Source organism: Physella acuta, unplaced genomic scaffold (assembly GCF_028476545.2).
Source record: "Physella acuta isolate Inbredline_101_S28 unplaced genomic scaffold, ASM2847654v3 ptg001642l, whole genome shotgun sequence".
NCBI classification, from domain to species: Eukaryota; Metazoa; Mollusca; class Gastropoda; family Physidae; genus Physella; species Physella acuta.
The window spans coordinates 27156-46142 of NW_026733156.1; the positions used below are offsets into that span (position 1 = coordinate 27156).

Below are 18987 nucleotides of genomic sequence, written 5' to 3' on the forward strand. Positions count from 1 at the left end.
CCGTTTATAGATATTTCGCAGTTAGACATAATTTTTGTAAATGTTTAAAGATTGGACATTATTTTTGTAAATGTTTGACGGTTGAACATAACTTTTGTGTCGTCGAATGACTTTTGATTTTGCTGATGTAGCTGGATGTGGTACACGCCCTGATTGTTGTTGTTGGTACAAGGTCTGGTGAGTAGGTCAGGTCAGTCAGCCTCGATTTGGGTACAAGCTTTGGGATGTAGGTCATTTGGTTCAGCCAGTCGAGGATCACTCTGGTTTAGTGCAAATAGGTCAGCAGTCAGAATAAGCCTCGTTCTGACCACAAACGTAAAATCCTCACTAGCCAACAATTATTATGTGAACAGAGTTAGTGTGAAATGTGGACATGTTTGGTGCGATCGTCGTGTTCAGACCATGATACAACAACGGGGAAAAAGGAAACCATTATAGCTATATAGGTCAGCAACAATATATGATATGTGTGTAGGTCAGCAACAACATATGATATGTGTGTACACGATTTATTAGCTATAAAGAGTCAGCAACAAGATATAACAGTTATGTAGGTTTGGACTGTTTCGATATGGCGGATTAACCTTAGCCAGTTCAAAATCTCATGGCTTGACTTATCTTCATTGTAGCTTCATTCCGGCGTTGTTTATTTTTAATGTTCAGTTAAAGACAACTCCAGTTTGTTTACGAAGTGATCTCCCCTTACACAAATACCCGTGTAATTCCGAACAGGAGGTAAACTAAAGGCCCGGTATCGACTGCATTACAACATGACACATACGCCCAAAACGGCCGGACATTTTTATCTGGCTAATGTATTGCACCATCTATCTTGTACGTTGGCGTCAAATGTTGGCACTCGGGTGAATTGGTTCCACAGTCGTGAAAACTCCAGCACCCCTCCAGCACCCCCACCCCCTCCCTGTATTGACCGGCGACAATTGATTCTCCCCGTCCATTCTCTGCGGCATTAGTGGCCGGCTTTAGAAAGTTGTGAAGGTGTAGGGACCGGACCGAGACAAACCAAACACTGGACAAAGGAGGGGCGTGCTGTAAAGGGATTTCAAATAGGGGGATGGATATTTAGATCCCGAGCTATTCAAGGTTTTACTGTATATATTTTACAGTTTATTATGGCGAGATTTTACGGCTGATAATCTTTCCGCATAACCGGAAGTACTATCCCGGAAGTGGTTAACTGATACCCGGGGTATGATGGGTACATGACGAGTGTTAGGGGCTGGGTATAGTAGAAAGGGAGAGCAACTCTTAGTTCTTTGTCTCAACTAAATACGTACTTTACATGAGCTACACAGGGTATATCTTAAGATGCCGAGACTTTTCTCAATATTTGTTGAAAATAAATTAATCAGGCAGATAAGTATTGATTTTTACAGTTGGTTTGAGATCGGTGAATAAACATAAAAAACTCATTCGATCAAAGAGAAACGCGAAATGTTTAGCAAAGCTACAATGAAAGAGATATCTTTAACACGGGAGGAATCTGCGTTGTAATCAGTGTTGGATACAACAAGGCTTTGATTAACTGTTTTATATATCTGTCTTGTCTGTCAACTATTATATATATATATATATATATATATATATATATATATATATATATATATATATATATATATATATATATATCTGTCATGTCTGTCAACCACCGATCAGTGTTTCTTCCAGACTTTTTTCTCCGGGGGGGCACTTGAAATTTTCGGGGGGGGGGGGGGGGGGCGGTAGACTTTCTTCGGGGGGGGGGGGGGGGCGGACACTGTTAAAAGTATATATTTTCTGTATAAATTATATAAATTTCATTTCGTTCGGAGGGGGGGGGGGGGGCGGTAAAAAAAATTCGGGGGGGGGGGGCTTTGCCCCCCCGAAGAGATGCCTGGAAGAAACTCTGCCACCGATGCTGTATGTTCTGACCCTCATAGGTTGAATCTTTCCCTCCCATCTCCAGGCATGGCCTTCTCATCCAGTGATATGGTCAGGTTACGTAATGACCTGTTGACCAACTACAGTGTGGGTGTCCTGCCCTTGAGGAACCAGAGCAAGTCTCTACTAGTCAACATGTCCTTCTTCCTCATCATGATACACAATCTGGTAATTAGGTTTACGTCATCCACAATCTGGTAATTAGGTTTACGTCATCCACAACTTGTTAATTAGCTTCACGTCATCTACAACTTGTTAATTAGTTTTACGTCATCCACAACTTGTTAATTAGTTTTACGTCATCCACAACTTGTTAATTAGTTTTACGACATCCACAACTTGTTAATTAGTTTTACGTCATCCACAAATTGTTAATTAGTTTTACGTCATCCACAACTTGTTAATTAGTTTTACGTCATCCACAACTTGTTAATTAGTTTTACGTCATCCACAACTTGTTAATTAGCTTCACGACATCCACAACTTGTTAATTAGTTTTACGTCATCCACAAATTGTTAATTAGTTTTACGTCATCCACAACTTGTTAATTAGTTTTACGTCATCCACAACTTGTTAATTAGTTTCACGTCATCCACAACTTGTTAATTAGTTTTACGTCATCCACAACTTGTTAATTAGTTTCACGTCATCTACAACTTGTTAATTAGTTTTACGTCATCCACAACTTGTTAATTAGTTTTACGTCATCCACAACTTGTTAATTAGTTTTACGTCATCCACAAATTGTTAATTAGTTTTACGTCATCCACAACTTGTTAATTAGTTTTACGTCATCCACAACTTGTTAATTAGTTTTACGTCATCCACAACTTGTTAATTAGCTTCACGTCATCTACAACTTGTTAATTAGTTTTACGTCATCCACAACTTGTTAATTAGTTTTACGTCATCCACAACTTGTTAATTAGTTTTACGACATCCACAACTTGTTAATTAGTTTTACGTCATCCACAAATTGTTAATTAGTTTTACGTCATCCACAACTTGTTAATTAGTTTTACGTCATCCACAACTTGTTAATTAGTTTCACGTCATCTACAACTTGTTAATTAGTTTAACGTCATCCACAACTTGTTAATTAGTTTCACGTCATCTACAACTTGTTAATTAGTTTTACGTCATCCACAACTTGTTAATTAGTTTTACGTCATCCACAACTTGTTAATTAGTTTCACGTCATCTACAACTTTTTAATTAGTTGTACGTCATCCACAACTTGTTAATTAGTTTTACGTCATCCACAACTTGTTAATTAGTTTTACGTCATCCACAACTTGTTAATTAGTTTTACGTCATCCACAACTTGTTAATTAGTTTTACGTCATCCACAGCTTGTCAATTAGTTTCACGTCATCTACAACGAGTTAATTAGTTTTACGTCATCCACAACTTGTTAATTATAAATAAACCATGCGCTAATAGTGTAACAGTGTATAGTAACTTCAAATGAATTTACTCGGATTAAACAGCCGATATGACACATTTAATAACTAAACTATTACACGCAAATAGATGTTAACTATTTAAATCCAAACACTATTGCTTGTCACGTTTCTGAAGCGTAAAATATTGGTTTTAAATTCGCTAATTAACAAAAGGCATTCATCCAGTTTGTATTTCCGTCCCACACTTTGAGCGCGCGGTCTAGAATCTTCTAGTTGTATTCACATCACACGGCCTTTCGAAATTCCCGATTCTATTTATAGCTGTCTGCTAATTGACAGACTAATTCCCCGCCCAACCAGAAAATCTTTTGTCTGTTGTCTGTCTGCTCAGCTCGATTCGCCTCAATGTTTGTCTACGGCAGAAATCAATAGTTATGGGCATGTTATCCAATGGTTAAGTCAATAATGTCTTGAAACATTCAGCAAATGTTGGATGTCCAGCCACTTGTGTATGTTGTATATCTTCCGTTTAATGTTGTATATCTTCAATATAATGTTGTGTATCTTCCATCTAATGTATATCGTATAATATAAAGTCGTATGTTAAGCCGCTTGCTAATGTCCATATAAAGCATAATATGACGTCGATCGAATGTTGCATATCGCCCAGCTAATGTTATATATCATCCGTATAATGTTGCATATCGACCATTCAATGTTGTATATCGCCGAACTAATGTTGTATATCGCCCATTTGATGTTGTATATCGCCCATTTAATGTTGTAGATCGCCCAACTAATGTTGTATATCGCCCAACTAATGTTGTATATCGCCCAACTAATGTTGTATATCGCCCAATTAATGTTGTATATCGCCCAACTAATGTTGTTTAACAAATTTTCAGAACATGAAGAACCAGGTGCTGACAGCAAGTGGATGGTTAAAGTTTGTAAGTGCTCACATGTGGTGTACATAGTCCCATATGTTGTGTACATGTATCTAAGTATTTCGTTATGATATGAAAATGGATGTACGTAGCTCATCGTGTTGTGTTCGTGTATGTCAGTATTATCTTGTCTAATGCGTACATCTCATGGACATACTCCTCAAGGTTTTAGTTGACGATCGTTTAACACTTACTCAATAGGTAGACCGCATGTTTTCTTTTGGTTTGGCAATCTATTTTGCTATAACTATGCTACATGACAACGTGTAATAGACTATATAAGATAAGTGTTTTATAAATGTGCTTTTGTACTGAGCTGTATAGGACTTGACTGGCGTCTTATCTGGTACAGTGGTCAGTCTAAAACTGTCTTATCTGGTACAGTGGTACAGTGGTCAGTCTAAAACTGTCTTATCTGGTACAGTGGTACAGTGGTCAGTCTAAAACTGTCTTATCTGGTACAGTGGTACAGTGGTCAGTCTAAAACTGTCTTATCTGGTACATTGGTACAGTGGTCACTCTAAAACTGTCTTATCTGGTACAGTGATCAGTCTAAAACTGTCTTATCTGGTACAGTGGTCAGTCTAAAACTGTCTTATCTGATACAGTGGTCAGTCTAAAACTGTCTTATCTGATACAGCGGTCAGTCTAAAACTGTCTTATCTGGTACATTGGTACAGTGGTCAGTCTAAAACTGTCTTACAGTGGTCAGTCTAAAACTGTCTTACAGTGGTCAGTCTAAAACTGTCTTATCTGGTACAGTGGTCAGTCTAAAACTGTCTTATCTGGTACAGCGGTCAGTCTAAAACTGTCTTATCTGGTACAGTGGTCAGTCTTAAACTGTCTTACAGTGGTCAGTCTAAAACTGTCTTATCTGGTACAGTGGTCAGTCTAAAACTGTCTTATCTGGTACAGTGGTCAGTCTAAAACTGTCTTATCTGGTACAGCGGTCAGTCTAAAACTGTCTTATCTGGTACAGTGGTCAGTCTAAAACTGTCTTATGTGGTACAGTGGTCAGTCTAAAACTGTCTTATCTGGTACAGTGGTCAGTCTAAAACTGTCTTATCTGGTACAGCGGTCAGTCTAAAACTGTCTTACAGTGGTCAGTCTAAAATTGTCTTATCTAGTACAGTGGTCAGTCTAAAACTGTCTTATCTGGTACAGTGGTCAGTCTAAAACTGTCTTATCTGGTACAGTGGTCAGTCTAAAACTGTCTTATCTGGTACAGTGGTCAGTCTAAAACTGTCTTATCTGGTACAGTGGTCAGTCTAAAACTGTCTTATCTGGTACAGTGGTCAGTCTAAAACTGTCTTATCTGGTACAGTGGTCAGTCTAAAACTGTCTTATCTGGTACAGTGGTCAGTCTAAAACTGTCTTATCTGGTACAGTGATCAGTCTAAAACTGTCTTATCTGGTACAGTGGTACAGTGGTCAGTCTAAAACTGTCTTATCTGGTACAGTGGTCAGTCTAAAACTGTCTTATCTGGTACAGTGATCAGTCTAAAACTGTCTTATCTGGTACAGTGGTCAGTCTAAAACTGTCTTATCTGATACAGTGGTCAGTCTAAAACTGTCTTATCTGATACAGTGGTCAGTCTAAAACTGTCTTATCTGGTACATTGGTACAGTGGTCAGTCTAAAACTGTCTTATCTGGTACAGTGGTCAGTCTAAAACTGTCTTATCTGATACAGTGGTCAGTCTAAAACTGTCTTATCTGATACAGTGGTCAGTCTAAAACTGTCTTATCTGGTACAGCGGTCAGTCTAAAACTGTCTTACAGTGGTCAGTCTAAAACTGTCTTACAGTGGTCAGTCTAAAACTGTCTTATCTGGTACAGTGGTCAGTCTAAAACTGTCTTATCTGGTACAGTGGTCAGTCTAAAACTGTCTTATCTGGTACAGTGGTCAGTCTAAAACTGTCTTATCTGGTACAGTGGTCAGTCTAAAACTGTCTTATCTGGTACAGTGGTCAGTCTAAAACTGTCTTATCTGGTACAGTGGTCAGTCTAAAACTGTCTTATCTGGTACAGTGGTCAGTCTAAAACTGTCTTATCTGGTACAGTGGTCAGTCTAAAACTGTCTTATCTGGTACAGTGGTCAGTCTAAAACTGTCTTATCTGGTACAGTGGTCAGTCTAAAACTGTCTTATCTGGTACAGTGGTACAGTGGTCAGTCTAAAACTGTCTTATCTGGTACAGCGGTCAGTCTAAAACTGTCTTACAGTGGTCAGTCTAAAACTGTCTTACAGTGGTCAGTCTAAAACTGTCTTATCTGGTACAGTGGTCAGTCTAAAACTGTCTTATCTGGTACAGTGGTCAGTCTAAAACTGTCTTATCTGGTACAGTGGTCAGTCTAAAACTGTCTTACAGTGGTCAGTCTAAAACTGTCTTACAGTGGTCAGTCTAAAACTGTCTTATCTGGTACAGTGGTCAGTCTAAAACTGTCTTATCTGGTACAGTGGTCAGTCTAAAACTGTCTTATCTGGTACAGTGGTCAGTCTAAAACTGTCTTACAGTGGTCAGTCTAAAACTGTCTTATCTAGTACAGTGGTACAGTGGTCAGTCTAAAACTGTCTTATCTGGTACAGTGGTACAGTGGTCAGTCTAAAACTGTCTTATCTGGTACAGTGGTACAGTGGTCAGTCTAAAACTGTCTTATCTGGTACAGTGGTACAGTGGTCAGTCTAAAACTGTCTTATCTGGTACAGTGGTCAGTCTAAAACTGTCTTATCTGGTACAGTGATCAGTCTAAAACTGTCTTATCTGGTACAGTGGTACAGTGGTCAGTCTAAAACTGTCTTATCTGGTACAGTGGTCAGTCTAAAACTGTCTTATCTGGTACAGTGATCAGTCTAAAACTGTCTTATCTGGTACAGTGGTCAGTCTAAAACTGTCTTATCTGATACAGTGGTCAGTCTAAAACTGTCTTATCTGATACAGTGGTCAGTCTAAAACTGTCTTATCTGGTACATTGGTACAGTGGTCAGTCTAAAACTGTCTTATCTGGTACAGTGGTCAGTCTAAAACTGTCTTATCTGATACAGTGGTCAGTCTAAAACTGTCTTATCTGATACAGTGGTCAGTCTAAAACTGTCTTATCTGGTACAGTGGTCAGTCTAAAACTGTCTTATCTGATACAGTGGTCAGTCTAAAACTGTCTTATCTGGTACAGTGGTCAGTCTAAAACTGTCTTATCTGGTACAGTGGTCAGTCTAAAACTGTCTTATCTGGTACAGCGGTCAGTCTAAAACTGTCTTATCTGGTACAGTGGTCAGTCTAAAACTGTCTTATCTGGTACAGTGGTCAGTCTAAAACTGTCTTATCTGGTACAGTGGTCAGTCTAAAACTGTCTTATCTGGTACAGTGGTTCAGTGGTCAGTCTAAAACTGTCTTATCTGGTACAGTGGTCAGTCTAAAACTGTCTTATCTGGTACAGTGGTCAGTCTAAAACTGTCTTATCTGGTACAGTGGTCAGTCTAAAACTGTCTTATCTGGTACAGTGGTCAGTCTAAAACTGTCTTACAGTGGTCAGTCTAAAACTGTCTTATTTGCTACAGTGGTCAGTCTAAAACTGTCTTATCTGGTACAGTGGTCAGTCTAAAACTGTCTTATCTGGTACAGTGGTCAGTCTAAAACTGTCTTATCTGGTACAGTGGTCAGTCTAAAACTGTCTTATCTGGTACAGTGATCAGTCTTGCTATCGACAAAACTAGGTAGTCAGATCTAGACAATGTACGCCAACAGGTTTTACAGTGTGTTCAGTACAACCTGACCCCCCCACCCCTGTCTGACCCCCAGGAGTGGTGTGATGAGTTCCTCCAGTGGAGCCCCAGCCAATATGGCGGCATTGACGAGCTGATTCTCTTCCAGAAGGACGTCTGGCTGCCGGACATCTTCGTGGAAAACACGTGAGTACATGCACGTGAGAACACGTGAGTACATGCACGTGAGAACACGTGAGTACATGCACGTGAGAACACGTGAGTACATGCACGTGTACATTTGCACACGAGCACACACGTACACACACACATACACACGCACACATATGCACATAACCACACTTACACATGTACAGACACATATACTCGCACATATCAAATACAGACTTCAACACAAACGCAAACACTCCAGCTATTCCACACCCAAATCCCAGGTTTCCCTACACAAACACAAACAGGATATGTAACTAATATTCCGTTTGTTGATTGTTAATTAAACGGGACGGAGAAGGAAAGGTTGGGAGAAGAAATTAATTAAAAGAGAGATTAGAGAGAGGATACTCGTGAGGAAGGGAGGAGTGGGTGGGGTGGGGGGAGGGGAGGGGAGGGTAGGAGGCTGGGCGAGATGAAAAAAAAGAGTTATATATTGAAATAAAAAAAATCAACCACCGACCGAAATGTGAAGTTACAAGGACAGAGTAGGCAATAAAATTAATTGGATGGGCCAATTAGCCAGGGGAATTATAGAGGGAGTAGAAGGGATTATAATGAGGTTCTTTAACGTCGGAATAAAATTGTCTTTGTGAGGTAGGGGTGACTTTATCGACTGCTAGAAATGTGGAGACTTAAAAATGTGGAGTTTTAGAAATGTGGAGACTTAGAAATGTGGAGACTTAGAAATGTGGAGATTCCGAAATGTGGAGACTTAGAAATGTGGAGACTTAGAAGTGTGGAGATTGTTAGAAATGTGGAGATTTAGAAATGTGGAGATTGTTAGAAATATGGAGTAAGTGTAGATTAAGGTGGAAACATTGTCAGCTAGAAATGTGAAAACAGGTAAAACAACAGAAATGTGTATTCTGGTAGAAAAGTAGAGACACATAGAAATGTGGATTCCTGCAAAAATGTGGTGTCATGTAGAAATGTGGTGTCATGTAGAAATGTGGTGTCATGTAGAAGTGTGGTGTCATGTAAAAATGTGGTGTCAGGTCCACATTTGCTACCGACATTCCCATTCTCTAGAAAGGTCCTAGGGTCTGCCACACCGAGTAGGGACCAAGGAGAGTTAACCATCCCCTCAAGCCAAAAAAACAAGGGAGAGTAACCTTTCCCTGGCCCCGCCTTGTTTGACGCAAGGATCTTGTGTTACACGTCTGTCAGGGGGTGCCTACTGGGCAGCTTACCTCACTCATTACACTAGCGCTTACACATTACACTAGAGATTACATATTACATTATTTAGAACCAACTAACCCTACAGCAGTATACTGTGGATGTCGCTATCATGTTTAAGTTGAAATGTTACATTGGCCTTGGTTCCCAATAAATATCTCCATTATATATATATATATATATATATATATATATATATATAAATTCAACTATTTTACTCAGTGATAATGCGAAAATGTCTAATTTTAAATCTCATTAAACAATACATTAATAATAGAGCACAATTGTTAACCCTAATGTCATGAGTTCACCCAGCTCTAAAGGGTACCTGACTCACGTTAAACTGTTCCTTCATATGCAGTGATTCAATAAATAGGTAAACTCTACTTCATCTGCCCTTGTGACAGGTCGTTAAGGTTAACTTTAAATAGATCACATCGGTTTTATATACAACCTTTTTCGAACAATCCTAAAATAGATTTAGTAAGTAAACATTTTCTTTAATAATAATAAAAAGTGGTCGAATAGGCCTTATTTGGAAGATCCACACAATGTAAAGTTTTATTCAGAATCCTTGAAAAAATAATTGACCTCATGGGTTAGAGTTCCTTCAACAAGTTCAACAACTCATGCACATTAAGTTCAAAGCAAGGGAAATAACTCCGGTGATCCCCATTGAAGTTGTGTCCCTTGTGTGTGCAGGGCCCAGCACTACAGAGAGCTGGGGAACAACCAGATGTTGATTAGCATCAAGAGTTCCGGCATGGTGCACTGGGAGCCTGGCATTGTCACGGAGACAAGCTGCGCCGTCAACATCGGCAAGTACCCGTTTGATACACAGGTCTGCGACATCAGGTTTCTCACCTGGATGCATACCAACAAGTAGGTCACTGTGTAGTAGGTCAATGTGTAGTAGGTCAATGTGTAGTAGGTCAATGTGTAGTGGGTCAATGTGTAGTGGGTCAATGTGTAGTAGGTCACTGTGTAGTAGGTCAATGTGTAGTAGGTCAATGTGTAATAGGTCACTGTGTAGTAGGTCAATGTATTGTAGGTCGCTGTATACTTTGTTAAGGTAGACTGTTATTTTCACATCCACAAGTAGGTCGGTGTGTAGTAGGTCACTGTATTGTAGGTCACTATATAGTAGGTCACTGTATTGAAGGTCACTGTATTGTAGGTCACTGTATAGTAGGTCACTGTATAGTAGGTCACTGTATAGTAGGTCAATGTATAATAGGTCACTGTCTACTTTATCAATGAAGCCTGTCAGTGTAGCTACCTTGTCACAAGTTACCCCGTCCATGACGTCACACGATTGAAAGACTCTATGGAAATATCCGTCTATGACGTCACGAAAGACTGTATGAAAATGACCGTTTGACGATTGAAAGATTCCTTTCACCACAAAAGGTCACGTGGATAAAAAAAAATCGATGTCGGACCGGCCTTTGAAAAGTGTAGCGATATACCAGATTTTTTGTGTCTCGAGATATACCAGATTTTTATGTGACGCTAGCATGTTGCCTGTTTGCGCTTGGTCGCCGGGCTGCCAGTAAAAAGGCGAAACAATTTTTTCAGGAAGGCAAAATCTAATGTGTTGGAAGCAATGAAGTAATTGGTAGATTGTTGTCGGTCTGTGTGTGTGTGTACTGGGAGGCAATAAGAGGGGGGGGGGGGCGATGCTTTTAAAGGTTGTTTCATCAATTTTTATTAAAAGTACAAAATAATCGATCCTTGTATGGCGGTTTGTTTATGTTATGTTGAAAAGTGAGGGTTAGAATTCATATTGGGTTTAGGTTTGGGTTTAGGGTTGGGTTTAGGTTTGGGTTTAGGGTTGGGTTTAGGTTTGGGTTTAGGTTTGGGTTTAGGTTTGGGTTTAGGTTTGGGTTTGGGTTTGGGTTTGGGTTTAGGTTTGGGTTTAGGTTTGGGTTTGAGTTTAGGTTTGGGTTTAGGTTTGGGTTTAGGTTTGGGTTTAGGTTTGGTTTTAGGTTTGGGTTTAGGTTTGGGCTTAGGTTTGGGTTTAGGTTTGGGTTTAGGTTTGGGTTTAGGTTTGGGTTTAGGTTTGGGTTTAGTTTGGGTTTAGGTTTGGGTTTAGGTTCTGGTTTAAGAATCAATTCAACATTTTTACATCTGTAATATTATTTTAAGCAAGTTAAAAATTAACTTGATAATAGACCGAGTTTTACAAAATGTAAAGAGGACGTGATTGTGGTAGATGTTTACTTTGAGTGATAGAACCTATTCTCTTAATCTTGTGACCGGCTATTTCTCTGATAAGTCACTGGGAAGATGTGTAGGTTGTATGTTGTGTATGTATGTCAACATATTTGGTGTGGTCATTAAATAGCTGACATTTGTGGAATATATGATTACTTTTTTATCGGCTTTATCAAAGTTCTATGTGATCATTATCAAAGTTCTATATGAGCTTTATCAAAGTTCTATGAAATCTTGATCAAAGTTCTATGTGACCATGTGAGAAAAATCTGTCCAATGGGAGATGGAATGAAGCACGCAAAAGAAAAAAAATGGCCACAAAAAAAAACAACCTACGGGAAAACAAGAAAGGCAAGACGAGTGTTGCGGAGTTTTAATTAAAAGTCTGACCCGGTTAACGCAAAAAAAAAAAAAAAAGAAACCCGAAAAAAACGAAACAAAATTAGAATAATTGTTACTGAGGAAAAAATGGGAGGAAAAAAATATAGATGATTATCAAATCCTTGGTCGGTATCGTAGGCGTTTATCGCAAGTTTATTGTTGTCAGAGGCGAGTTGGGTGTTAGATACAAACACGATAGTCTGGTTTACATCAGCGGGCTAGGGATTGTGTGCTGGCTCCCCGTGTATGGGCGGTGTGAGCCGGGCGGGATCGATACCGGTGTCTTAGTCCGATTCTGGTACGTTAAACTCAATTATCGTAGATGAGGTATTATTCGCCGGCGATTACAGTAGTTATCCTGAGTTACTGGTTCTAATGCCGTAATCCTTTCAATAACTCAGACTTTCTTCCCCATCCCCCCCCCCTCTTTTCACACCGCCACCCCCACACCCCCGTCTTACCACACATTTCCTCTACAAGAAGAGTTTCAACATCTGATCAGATTTGCAAGGCCATATGTAATCTATATGTGTCGGGTTGAGGGACGGGGGGGGGGGGGGGGCAGTCTAAGAATGACGTCAGTCGACAAGAGACAGATGTTCAACCCACTTTTACATCTGTCAAATGTAATCAAATGTAATGTGCTGCACCCACTCTATAAACATCGTTGATGTATACTCAGTGGTGTCCACTGAATGGTGTCCATTTAATGGTGTCCATTTAAAGGTGTCCACTGAATGGTGTCCATTTTAATAATGTCAATTCAATGGTGTTTAGTCAGTGGTGTTAATTGAATGGTGTCACTCAGTGGTGTCCATAGAGTGGTGTCCTTACCGTTGTACCCACTTTATTGAAGAACGCGATACCCTTAAAAGACAGCCTCATGTAGCGGTGTATGCAGTAATAGAAGTTTTATTTCCTAAGTCTTGATTTGTAAACCTCACTGAAAGGTCCAAGTAGTTGCGTACATACGTACCTTATAGGAGGCAGAGTCTCAATTGTTGTATGTGTACATTGTTGTCGCGTCTTTGCTCAGTGTGTACAATGTTATTGGGACCACTGCTCCATGTGTACATTTGTATGGCCCTAACTTGTGTGTCATTTGTCCCACACATACCACCTACCCATAAAGCACACACCCACACTACCCACCATTAAAGCCACACCCCCACCCCCACCATTAAAGCCACACCCCCACCCCCACCATTAAAGCCACACCCCCACCCCCACCATTAAAGCCACACCTCCCTCTCTCCCCCACCAGGACGCTGACCGTCAGTCCAGAGACAGACACCATCAACATGGACGCTCTGCTGCCCAATGGCGAGTGGGACATCACACTGACAGAGGCTAAAGACTACAGGTACCCGTCTACATACAGGTGAGTACATCAGGTACCCGTCTACATACAGGTGAGTACATCAGGTACCAGTCTACATACAGGTGAGTACATCAGGTACCCGTCTACATAGAGGTGAGTACATCAGGTACCCGTCTACAGGTGAGTACATCAGGTACCCGTCTACATACAGGTGAGTACATCAGGTACCCGTCTACAGGTGAGTACATCAGGTACCCGTCTACATACAGGTGAGTACATCAGGTACCCGTCTACATTCAGGTGAGTACATCAGATACCCGTCTACATACAGGTGAGTACATCAGGTACCCGTCTACATACAGGTGAGTACATCAGGTACCCGTCTACATACAGGTGAGTACATCAGGTACCCGTTTACATACAGGGGAGTACATCAGGTACCCGTCTACATACAGGTGAGTACATCAGGTACCCGTCTACATACAGGTGAGTACATCAGGTACCCGTCTACAGGTGAGTACATCAGGTACCCGTCTACATACAGGTGAGTACATCAGGTACCCGTCTACATTCAGGTGAGTACATCAGATACCCGTCTACATACAGGTGAGTACATCAGGTACCCGTCTACATTCAGGTGAGTACATCAGGTACCCGTCTACAGGTGAGTACATCAGGTACCCGTCTACATACAGGTGAGTACATCAGGTACCCGTCTACATTCAGGTGAGTACATCAGGTACCCGTCTACATACAGGTGAGTACATTAGGTACCCGTCTACATACAGGTGAGTACTTCAGGGTACCCGTCTACATACAGGTGAGTACATCAGGTACCCGTCTACAGGTGAGTACATCAGATACCCGTCTACATACAGGTGAGTACATCAGGTACACGTCTACATACAGGTGAGTACATCAGGTACCCGTCATACAGGTGAGTACATCAGGTACCCGTCTACATACAGGTGAGTACATCAGGTACCCGTCTACATACAGGTGAGTACATCAGGTACCCGTCATACAGGTGAGTACAGCAGGTACCCGTCTACAGGTGAGTACAGCAGGTACCCGTCTACATACAGGTGAGTACATCAGGTACGCGTCTACATACAGGTAAGTTGTTAACGTGTAATAGTGTACAACACAAATGCTCTCCACTCTCATAGAAGTAAAATCGTCGATTAAATACCATCGATACGAAACATTCTCCTATTCCACTGTTGTCTTGTACATTTATTGACGACAAACCCATGTTTTTAAAAAAAAATTAGTAGACAAAATCCCTCCCCCCCCCCACCAACCTCCCCCACCGGAAGTCCAGACTATTAAAAAACTAATCTTTTTACTTTTAGTGTCGGGGTAACCTTTCAATTTGTTTTCATTTTTTTCTTTCTTACCTCGCTATGACGTCATGTTAGTTGATCATAAAAAATTCTGTAGTACATAATTTAATTAAAATAATTCCACCATGACGTCACCATGCTGTAAATAATGGCGCTGTTGTGTTGTTATTTAGAGAAACATTTGGTGTTTGAAATGACAAAAACAATAGGTCATCGTCGTATAAAGAAATGCGGTAAGGTAGGTTTAAATGCCGTAGTTTAATCAATAAATTGTATAGGTTAGTTAATTAACTAATTAAGTTAACATTTGTAAACGTGAGCTTAAAGCGATGCAAATCAAATTAAATTTGTCAAAACATTTGTTAGTGGCTAGGTCTCTATGGTTAGGTCTCCATGGTTAGGTCTCTGTGGTTAGGTCTCTATGGTTAGGTCTCTATAGTTAGGTCTCCGTGGTTAGGTCTGTATAGTTAGGTCTCTATGGTTAGGTCTCTATAGTTAGGTCTCCGTGGTTAGGTCTCCGTGGTTAGGTCTCTGTGGTTAGGTCTCTATGGTTAGGTCTCTATAGTTAGGTCTCCGTGGTTAGGTCTCCGTGGTTACATCTCTGTGGTTAGGTCTCTATAAATATTTTAAAGCACTATCGATGGCCTATTGTAAAACTGAGATGAGATCATCTCTCCCTGCCGTCGCCCCTATTCCACCTACCTGTACAGCACCCACACTTTACCCCGCCTAACCTTCACCTTTCTACATGTCTGGCCTCAACCTAATCACCGTCTCTACCATCAGGTGTAAACTTGTCATTTTGTCCACAGGCCATACACACAAATGTAAACTTGTCATTTTGTCCATAGGACAGGCACCTACCACACCGGTGTAAACTTGTCATTTTGTCCACAGGCCAGTCACTCAGGTGTAAACTTGTCATTTTGTCCACAGACCAGGCACCTACCACACCGGTGTAAACTTTGTCGTCCACCTGAGAAGGAAGCGGTTCTTCTACGTGTTGAACACCATTATCCCTGTGGTGATGTTGTCGTGTCTCAACGTGCTTGTGTTCATCCTGCCCTCGGACTGTGGGGAGAGGATGGCCCTCGCCGTCACCGTCCTGTTGGCCTTCACCGTCTATCTCGGCATCATCAGCGACAACATCCCCAAGACGTCGGAGAGTCTGTCTCTCTTAGGTCAGTTGTGCCACAGTTTCTTAGTTGATGTGTTGGTAATTTATGGTACAGTTTCTTGGATTATGTGTTGGTAATTTATGGTACAGTTTCTTAGATTATGTGTTGGTAGTTTATGCTTGAGTTTTAGGCCAGGGGTATGTAGTTTATGGTCGTTTTAGTCTAGTTTTAGGAAATTTAAATTTTTCCTTATACATAAACAACGAAAATTTTTTAGGATAAAAAAAAAAGAAAAAAAAAAGATTCTAATCTAACAAATGCTACTTTTCAAACTTGGAGGTCGATTGGGTAGATGGAGTAGAGTTCTCTTGTTTCCGTGATCTTGGCATACTAAAGGACAGTGTAGTCAGCACTATGTCCAGGCGACTTTACTTTCCTTAACGTGAGTTAGGTACCCACCAGAGCTGAGTCGACTCAGGGATAATCTACAGATTTGAGCACTTCTGTAAATTATTGTTTGAAACATTTGTATCCAGAGTTTCTTCTAGGCATTCTCTTCGGAGTGGCTTCGCCCCCCCCCCCCCCCCGAAAAAATTCTACCGCCCCCCCCCCGTACGAAATGAAATTTATATAATTTATATAGAAAATATATGCTTTTAACAGTGTCCACCCCCCCCCCCCCCGAAGAAAGTCTACCGCCCCCCCGAAAATTTCAAGTGCCCCCCCCCTCCCGAGAAAAAAGTCTGGAAGAAACACTGTTTGTATCCAGTCTTTAGTCTTTAACTACCCGAAGTCCCATTTAGTTTTTTCTCAGTAGGCCTAGTTTATAAAAGTATCACAACTATCAAGTAGAATCGATACTACAGTAAAGAACAAATTTAAATAATATATTTAAATCAAAATTTTTCCTGCTTGACTAACAATGAATTCTAGAATTTTTTCAAACTTCACCACAAAAAATAACCCTAAAACACGGCTTTAAAGAGATAACTCTTGAAGATTGTAATAAATGTGGTTGTCTCCCCTTCCAGCCATCTATCTAACCAGCCTATTGGCGCTCAGCACCGCCTCTGTAGTCTGCGCGGGGATCGTCTTGAATATTCATTACCGCGACCCTTCGCACCCCGTCCCCAAGGTGCTCAAGTGGATGTTTGCCCCGGCCCCACCCAGGGTACCAGAGGACCCAGTCAAACCCCCGACCTACAGCATGGAGACACAGAGGTAAGTTACGTCATCATGGTCGTACAGCTGTTGGACACGTCACGTCCGTAGGATATGTCACTTGCATTGAATACGTCACTTCCGCCATAAGAAAAATGAACCAATCAAATCTTTCCACAGGGCGTCGGTGTCTTACTGGGAGAGGAGACCCGTTTTCTGGGATCAGAGGTGAGATGATGTGGTAGTTGTTGGATGGTAGCTGTTGGGATGGTAGTTGTTGGATGGTAACTGTTGGGATGGTAGTTGTTGGATGGTAGTTGTTGGATGGTAGTTGTTGGATGGTAGTTGTTGGATGGTAGTTGTTGGATGGTAGTTGTTGGATGGTAGTTGTTGGATGGTAGTTGTTGGATGGTAGTTGTTGGATGGTAGTTGTTGGATGGTAGTTGTTGGATGGTAGTTGTTGGATGGTAGTTGTTGGATGGTAGTTGTTGGATGGTAGCGGGATGGTAGTTGTTGGGATGGTAGTGGGATGGTAGCTGTTGGCTGGTAGCTGTTGGATGGTAGTTGTTGGATGGTAGTTGTTGGATGGTAGTTGTTGGATGGTAGTTGTTGGATGGTAGTTGTTGGATGGTAGTTGTTGGATGGTAGTTGTTGGATGGTAGTTGTTGGATGGTAGTTGTTGGATGGTAGTTGTTGGATGGTAGTTGTTGGATGGTAGCGGGATGGTAGTTGTTGGGATGGTAGTGGGATGGTAGCTGTTGGATGGTAGCTGTTGGATGGTAGCTGTTGGGATGGTAGCTGTTGGGATGGTAGCTGTTGGGATGGTAGCTGTTGGATAGTAGTTGTTGGGATGGTAGCTGTTGGATGGTAGTTGTTGGATGGTAGTTGTTGGATGGTAGTTGTTGGGATGGTAGTTGTTGGGATGGTAGCTGTTGGATGGTAGTTGTTGGGATGGTAGTTGTTGGGATGGTAGCTGTTGGATGGTAGTTGTTGGATGGTAGTTGTTGGATGGTAGTTGTTGGATGGTAGTTGTTGGATGGTAGTTGTTGGGATGGTAGCTGTTGGGATGGTAGCTGTTGGGATGGTAGCTGTTGTGATGGTAGTTGTTGGATGGTAGCTGTTGGATGGTAGTTGTTGGATGGTAGTTGTTGGATGGTAGTTGTTGGATGGTAGTTGTTGGGATGGTAGCTGTTGGATGGTAGTTGTTGGATGGTAGTTGTTGGATGGTAGTTGTTGGATGGTAGTTGTTGGATGGTAGTTGTTGGGATGGTAGCTGTTGGATGGTAGTTGTTGGATGGTAGTTGTTGGATGGTAGTTGTTGGATGGTAGTTGTTGGATGGTAGTTGTTGGATGGTAGTTGTTGGATGGTAGCTGTTGGATGGTAGTTGTTGGATGGTAGTTGTTGGATGGTAGCTGTTGGATGGTAGTTGTTGGATGGTAGTTGTTGGATGGTAGTTGTTGGGATGGTAGCTGTTGGATGGTAGTTGTTGGATGGTAGTTGTTGGATGGTAGTTGTTGGATGGTAGTTGTTGGATGGTAGTTGTTGGGATGGTAGCTTTGGGAGGGTAGCAGTCAGAGTGATAGCATTTGGGATATCAGTTGGGGTGGTAGCAGTTGGTTGGGTAATAGTAGTTTGGATGATAGGAGTTGGGATAGTAGCATTCGGTATGGGAGCAGTAAGGAATGTAGCTTTTAGCAGTCGTAATGGTAGCAGTCGTGACTGTCGCAATAGAGAGGGTAACACTTTTTATGCAGGTAGCAGAAGGGATAGTAATGAGCTGTTGGGATGGTAGCATTAAAGAATTAGCAGTGTGGAGGTAGAAGAAGAGATGGCAAAAAGGGAAAAAAATCCATTGCTGAATATAATCTGTACTAAATCATTTTATTTTGCGTATTTGTTAACAATTAACATGGATGATCTACCGACGAATTTGTGTTCTAAGGGAAATAACAATGGAAAATACTCTACTCGATATTAGAGTTTTCATGTTTCTCTCCCTTGCAGAAGACCTTCAATACGAGCTAGACGAATGAC

The 18987-nt window shown here is 41.1% G+C and overlaps 1 protein-coding gene across 1 annotated transcript; it reads left to right on the forward strand.

Moving 5' to 3' along the window:
* Nucleotides 1-2025: 2025 nt before the first annotated feature.
* Nucleotides 2026-17184, forward strand: LOC131929513 (neuronal acetylcholine receptor subunit beta-4). The gene is made up of 8 exons (XM_059285760.1): nt 2026-2109; nt 4254-4298; nt 8093-8202; nt 10111-10290; nt 13271-13387; nt 15610-15854; nt 16823-17012; nt 17133-17184. Exons 1-8 carry the CDS (start codon nt 2077-2079, stop codon nt 17182-17184), a joined length of 972 nt encoding a protein of 323 aa, XP_059141743.1. The 5' UTR covers nt 2026-2076.
* The last annotated feature ends 1803 nt before the right edge of the window (nt 17185-18987 follow it).

Bases quoted from the DNA above. Each gene is read 5' to 3' on its own strand.
- LOC131929513 (XM_059285760.1), top strand. From the start codon at position 2,077: ATGTCCTTCTTCCTCATCATGATACACAATCTG. The intron at 2,110-4,253 runs GTAATTAGGTTT...ACAAATTTTCAG, and splicing joins TCATCATGATACACAATCTG to AACATGAAGAACCAGGTGCT. The intron at 10,291-13,270 runs GTAGGTCACTGT...CTCCCCCACCAG, and splicing joins ACCTGGATGCATACCAACAA to GACGCTGACCGTCAGTCCAG.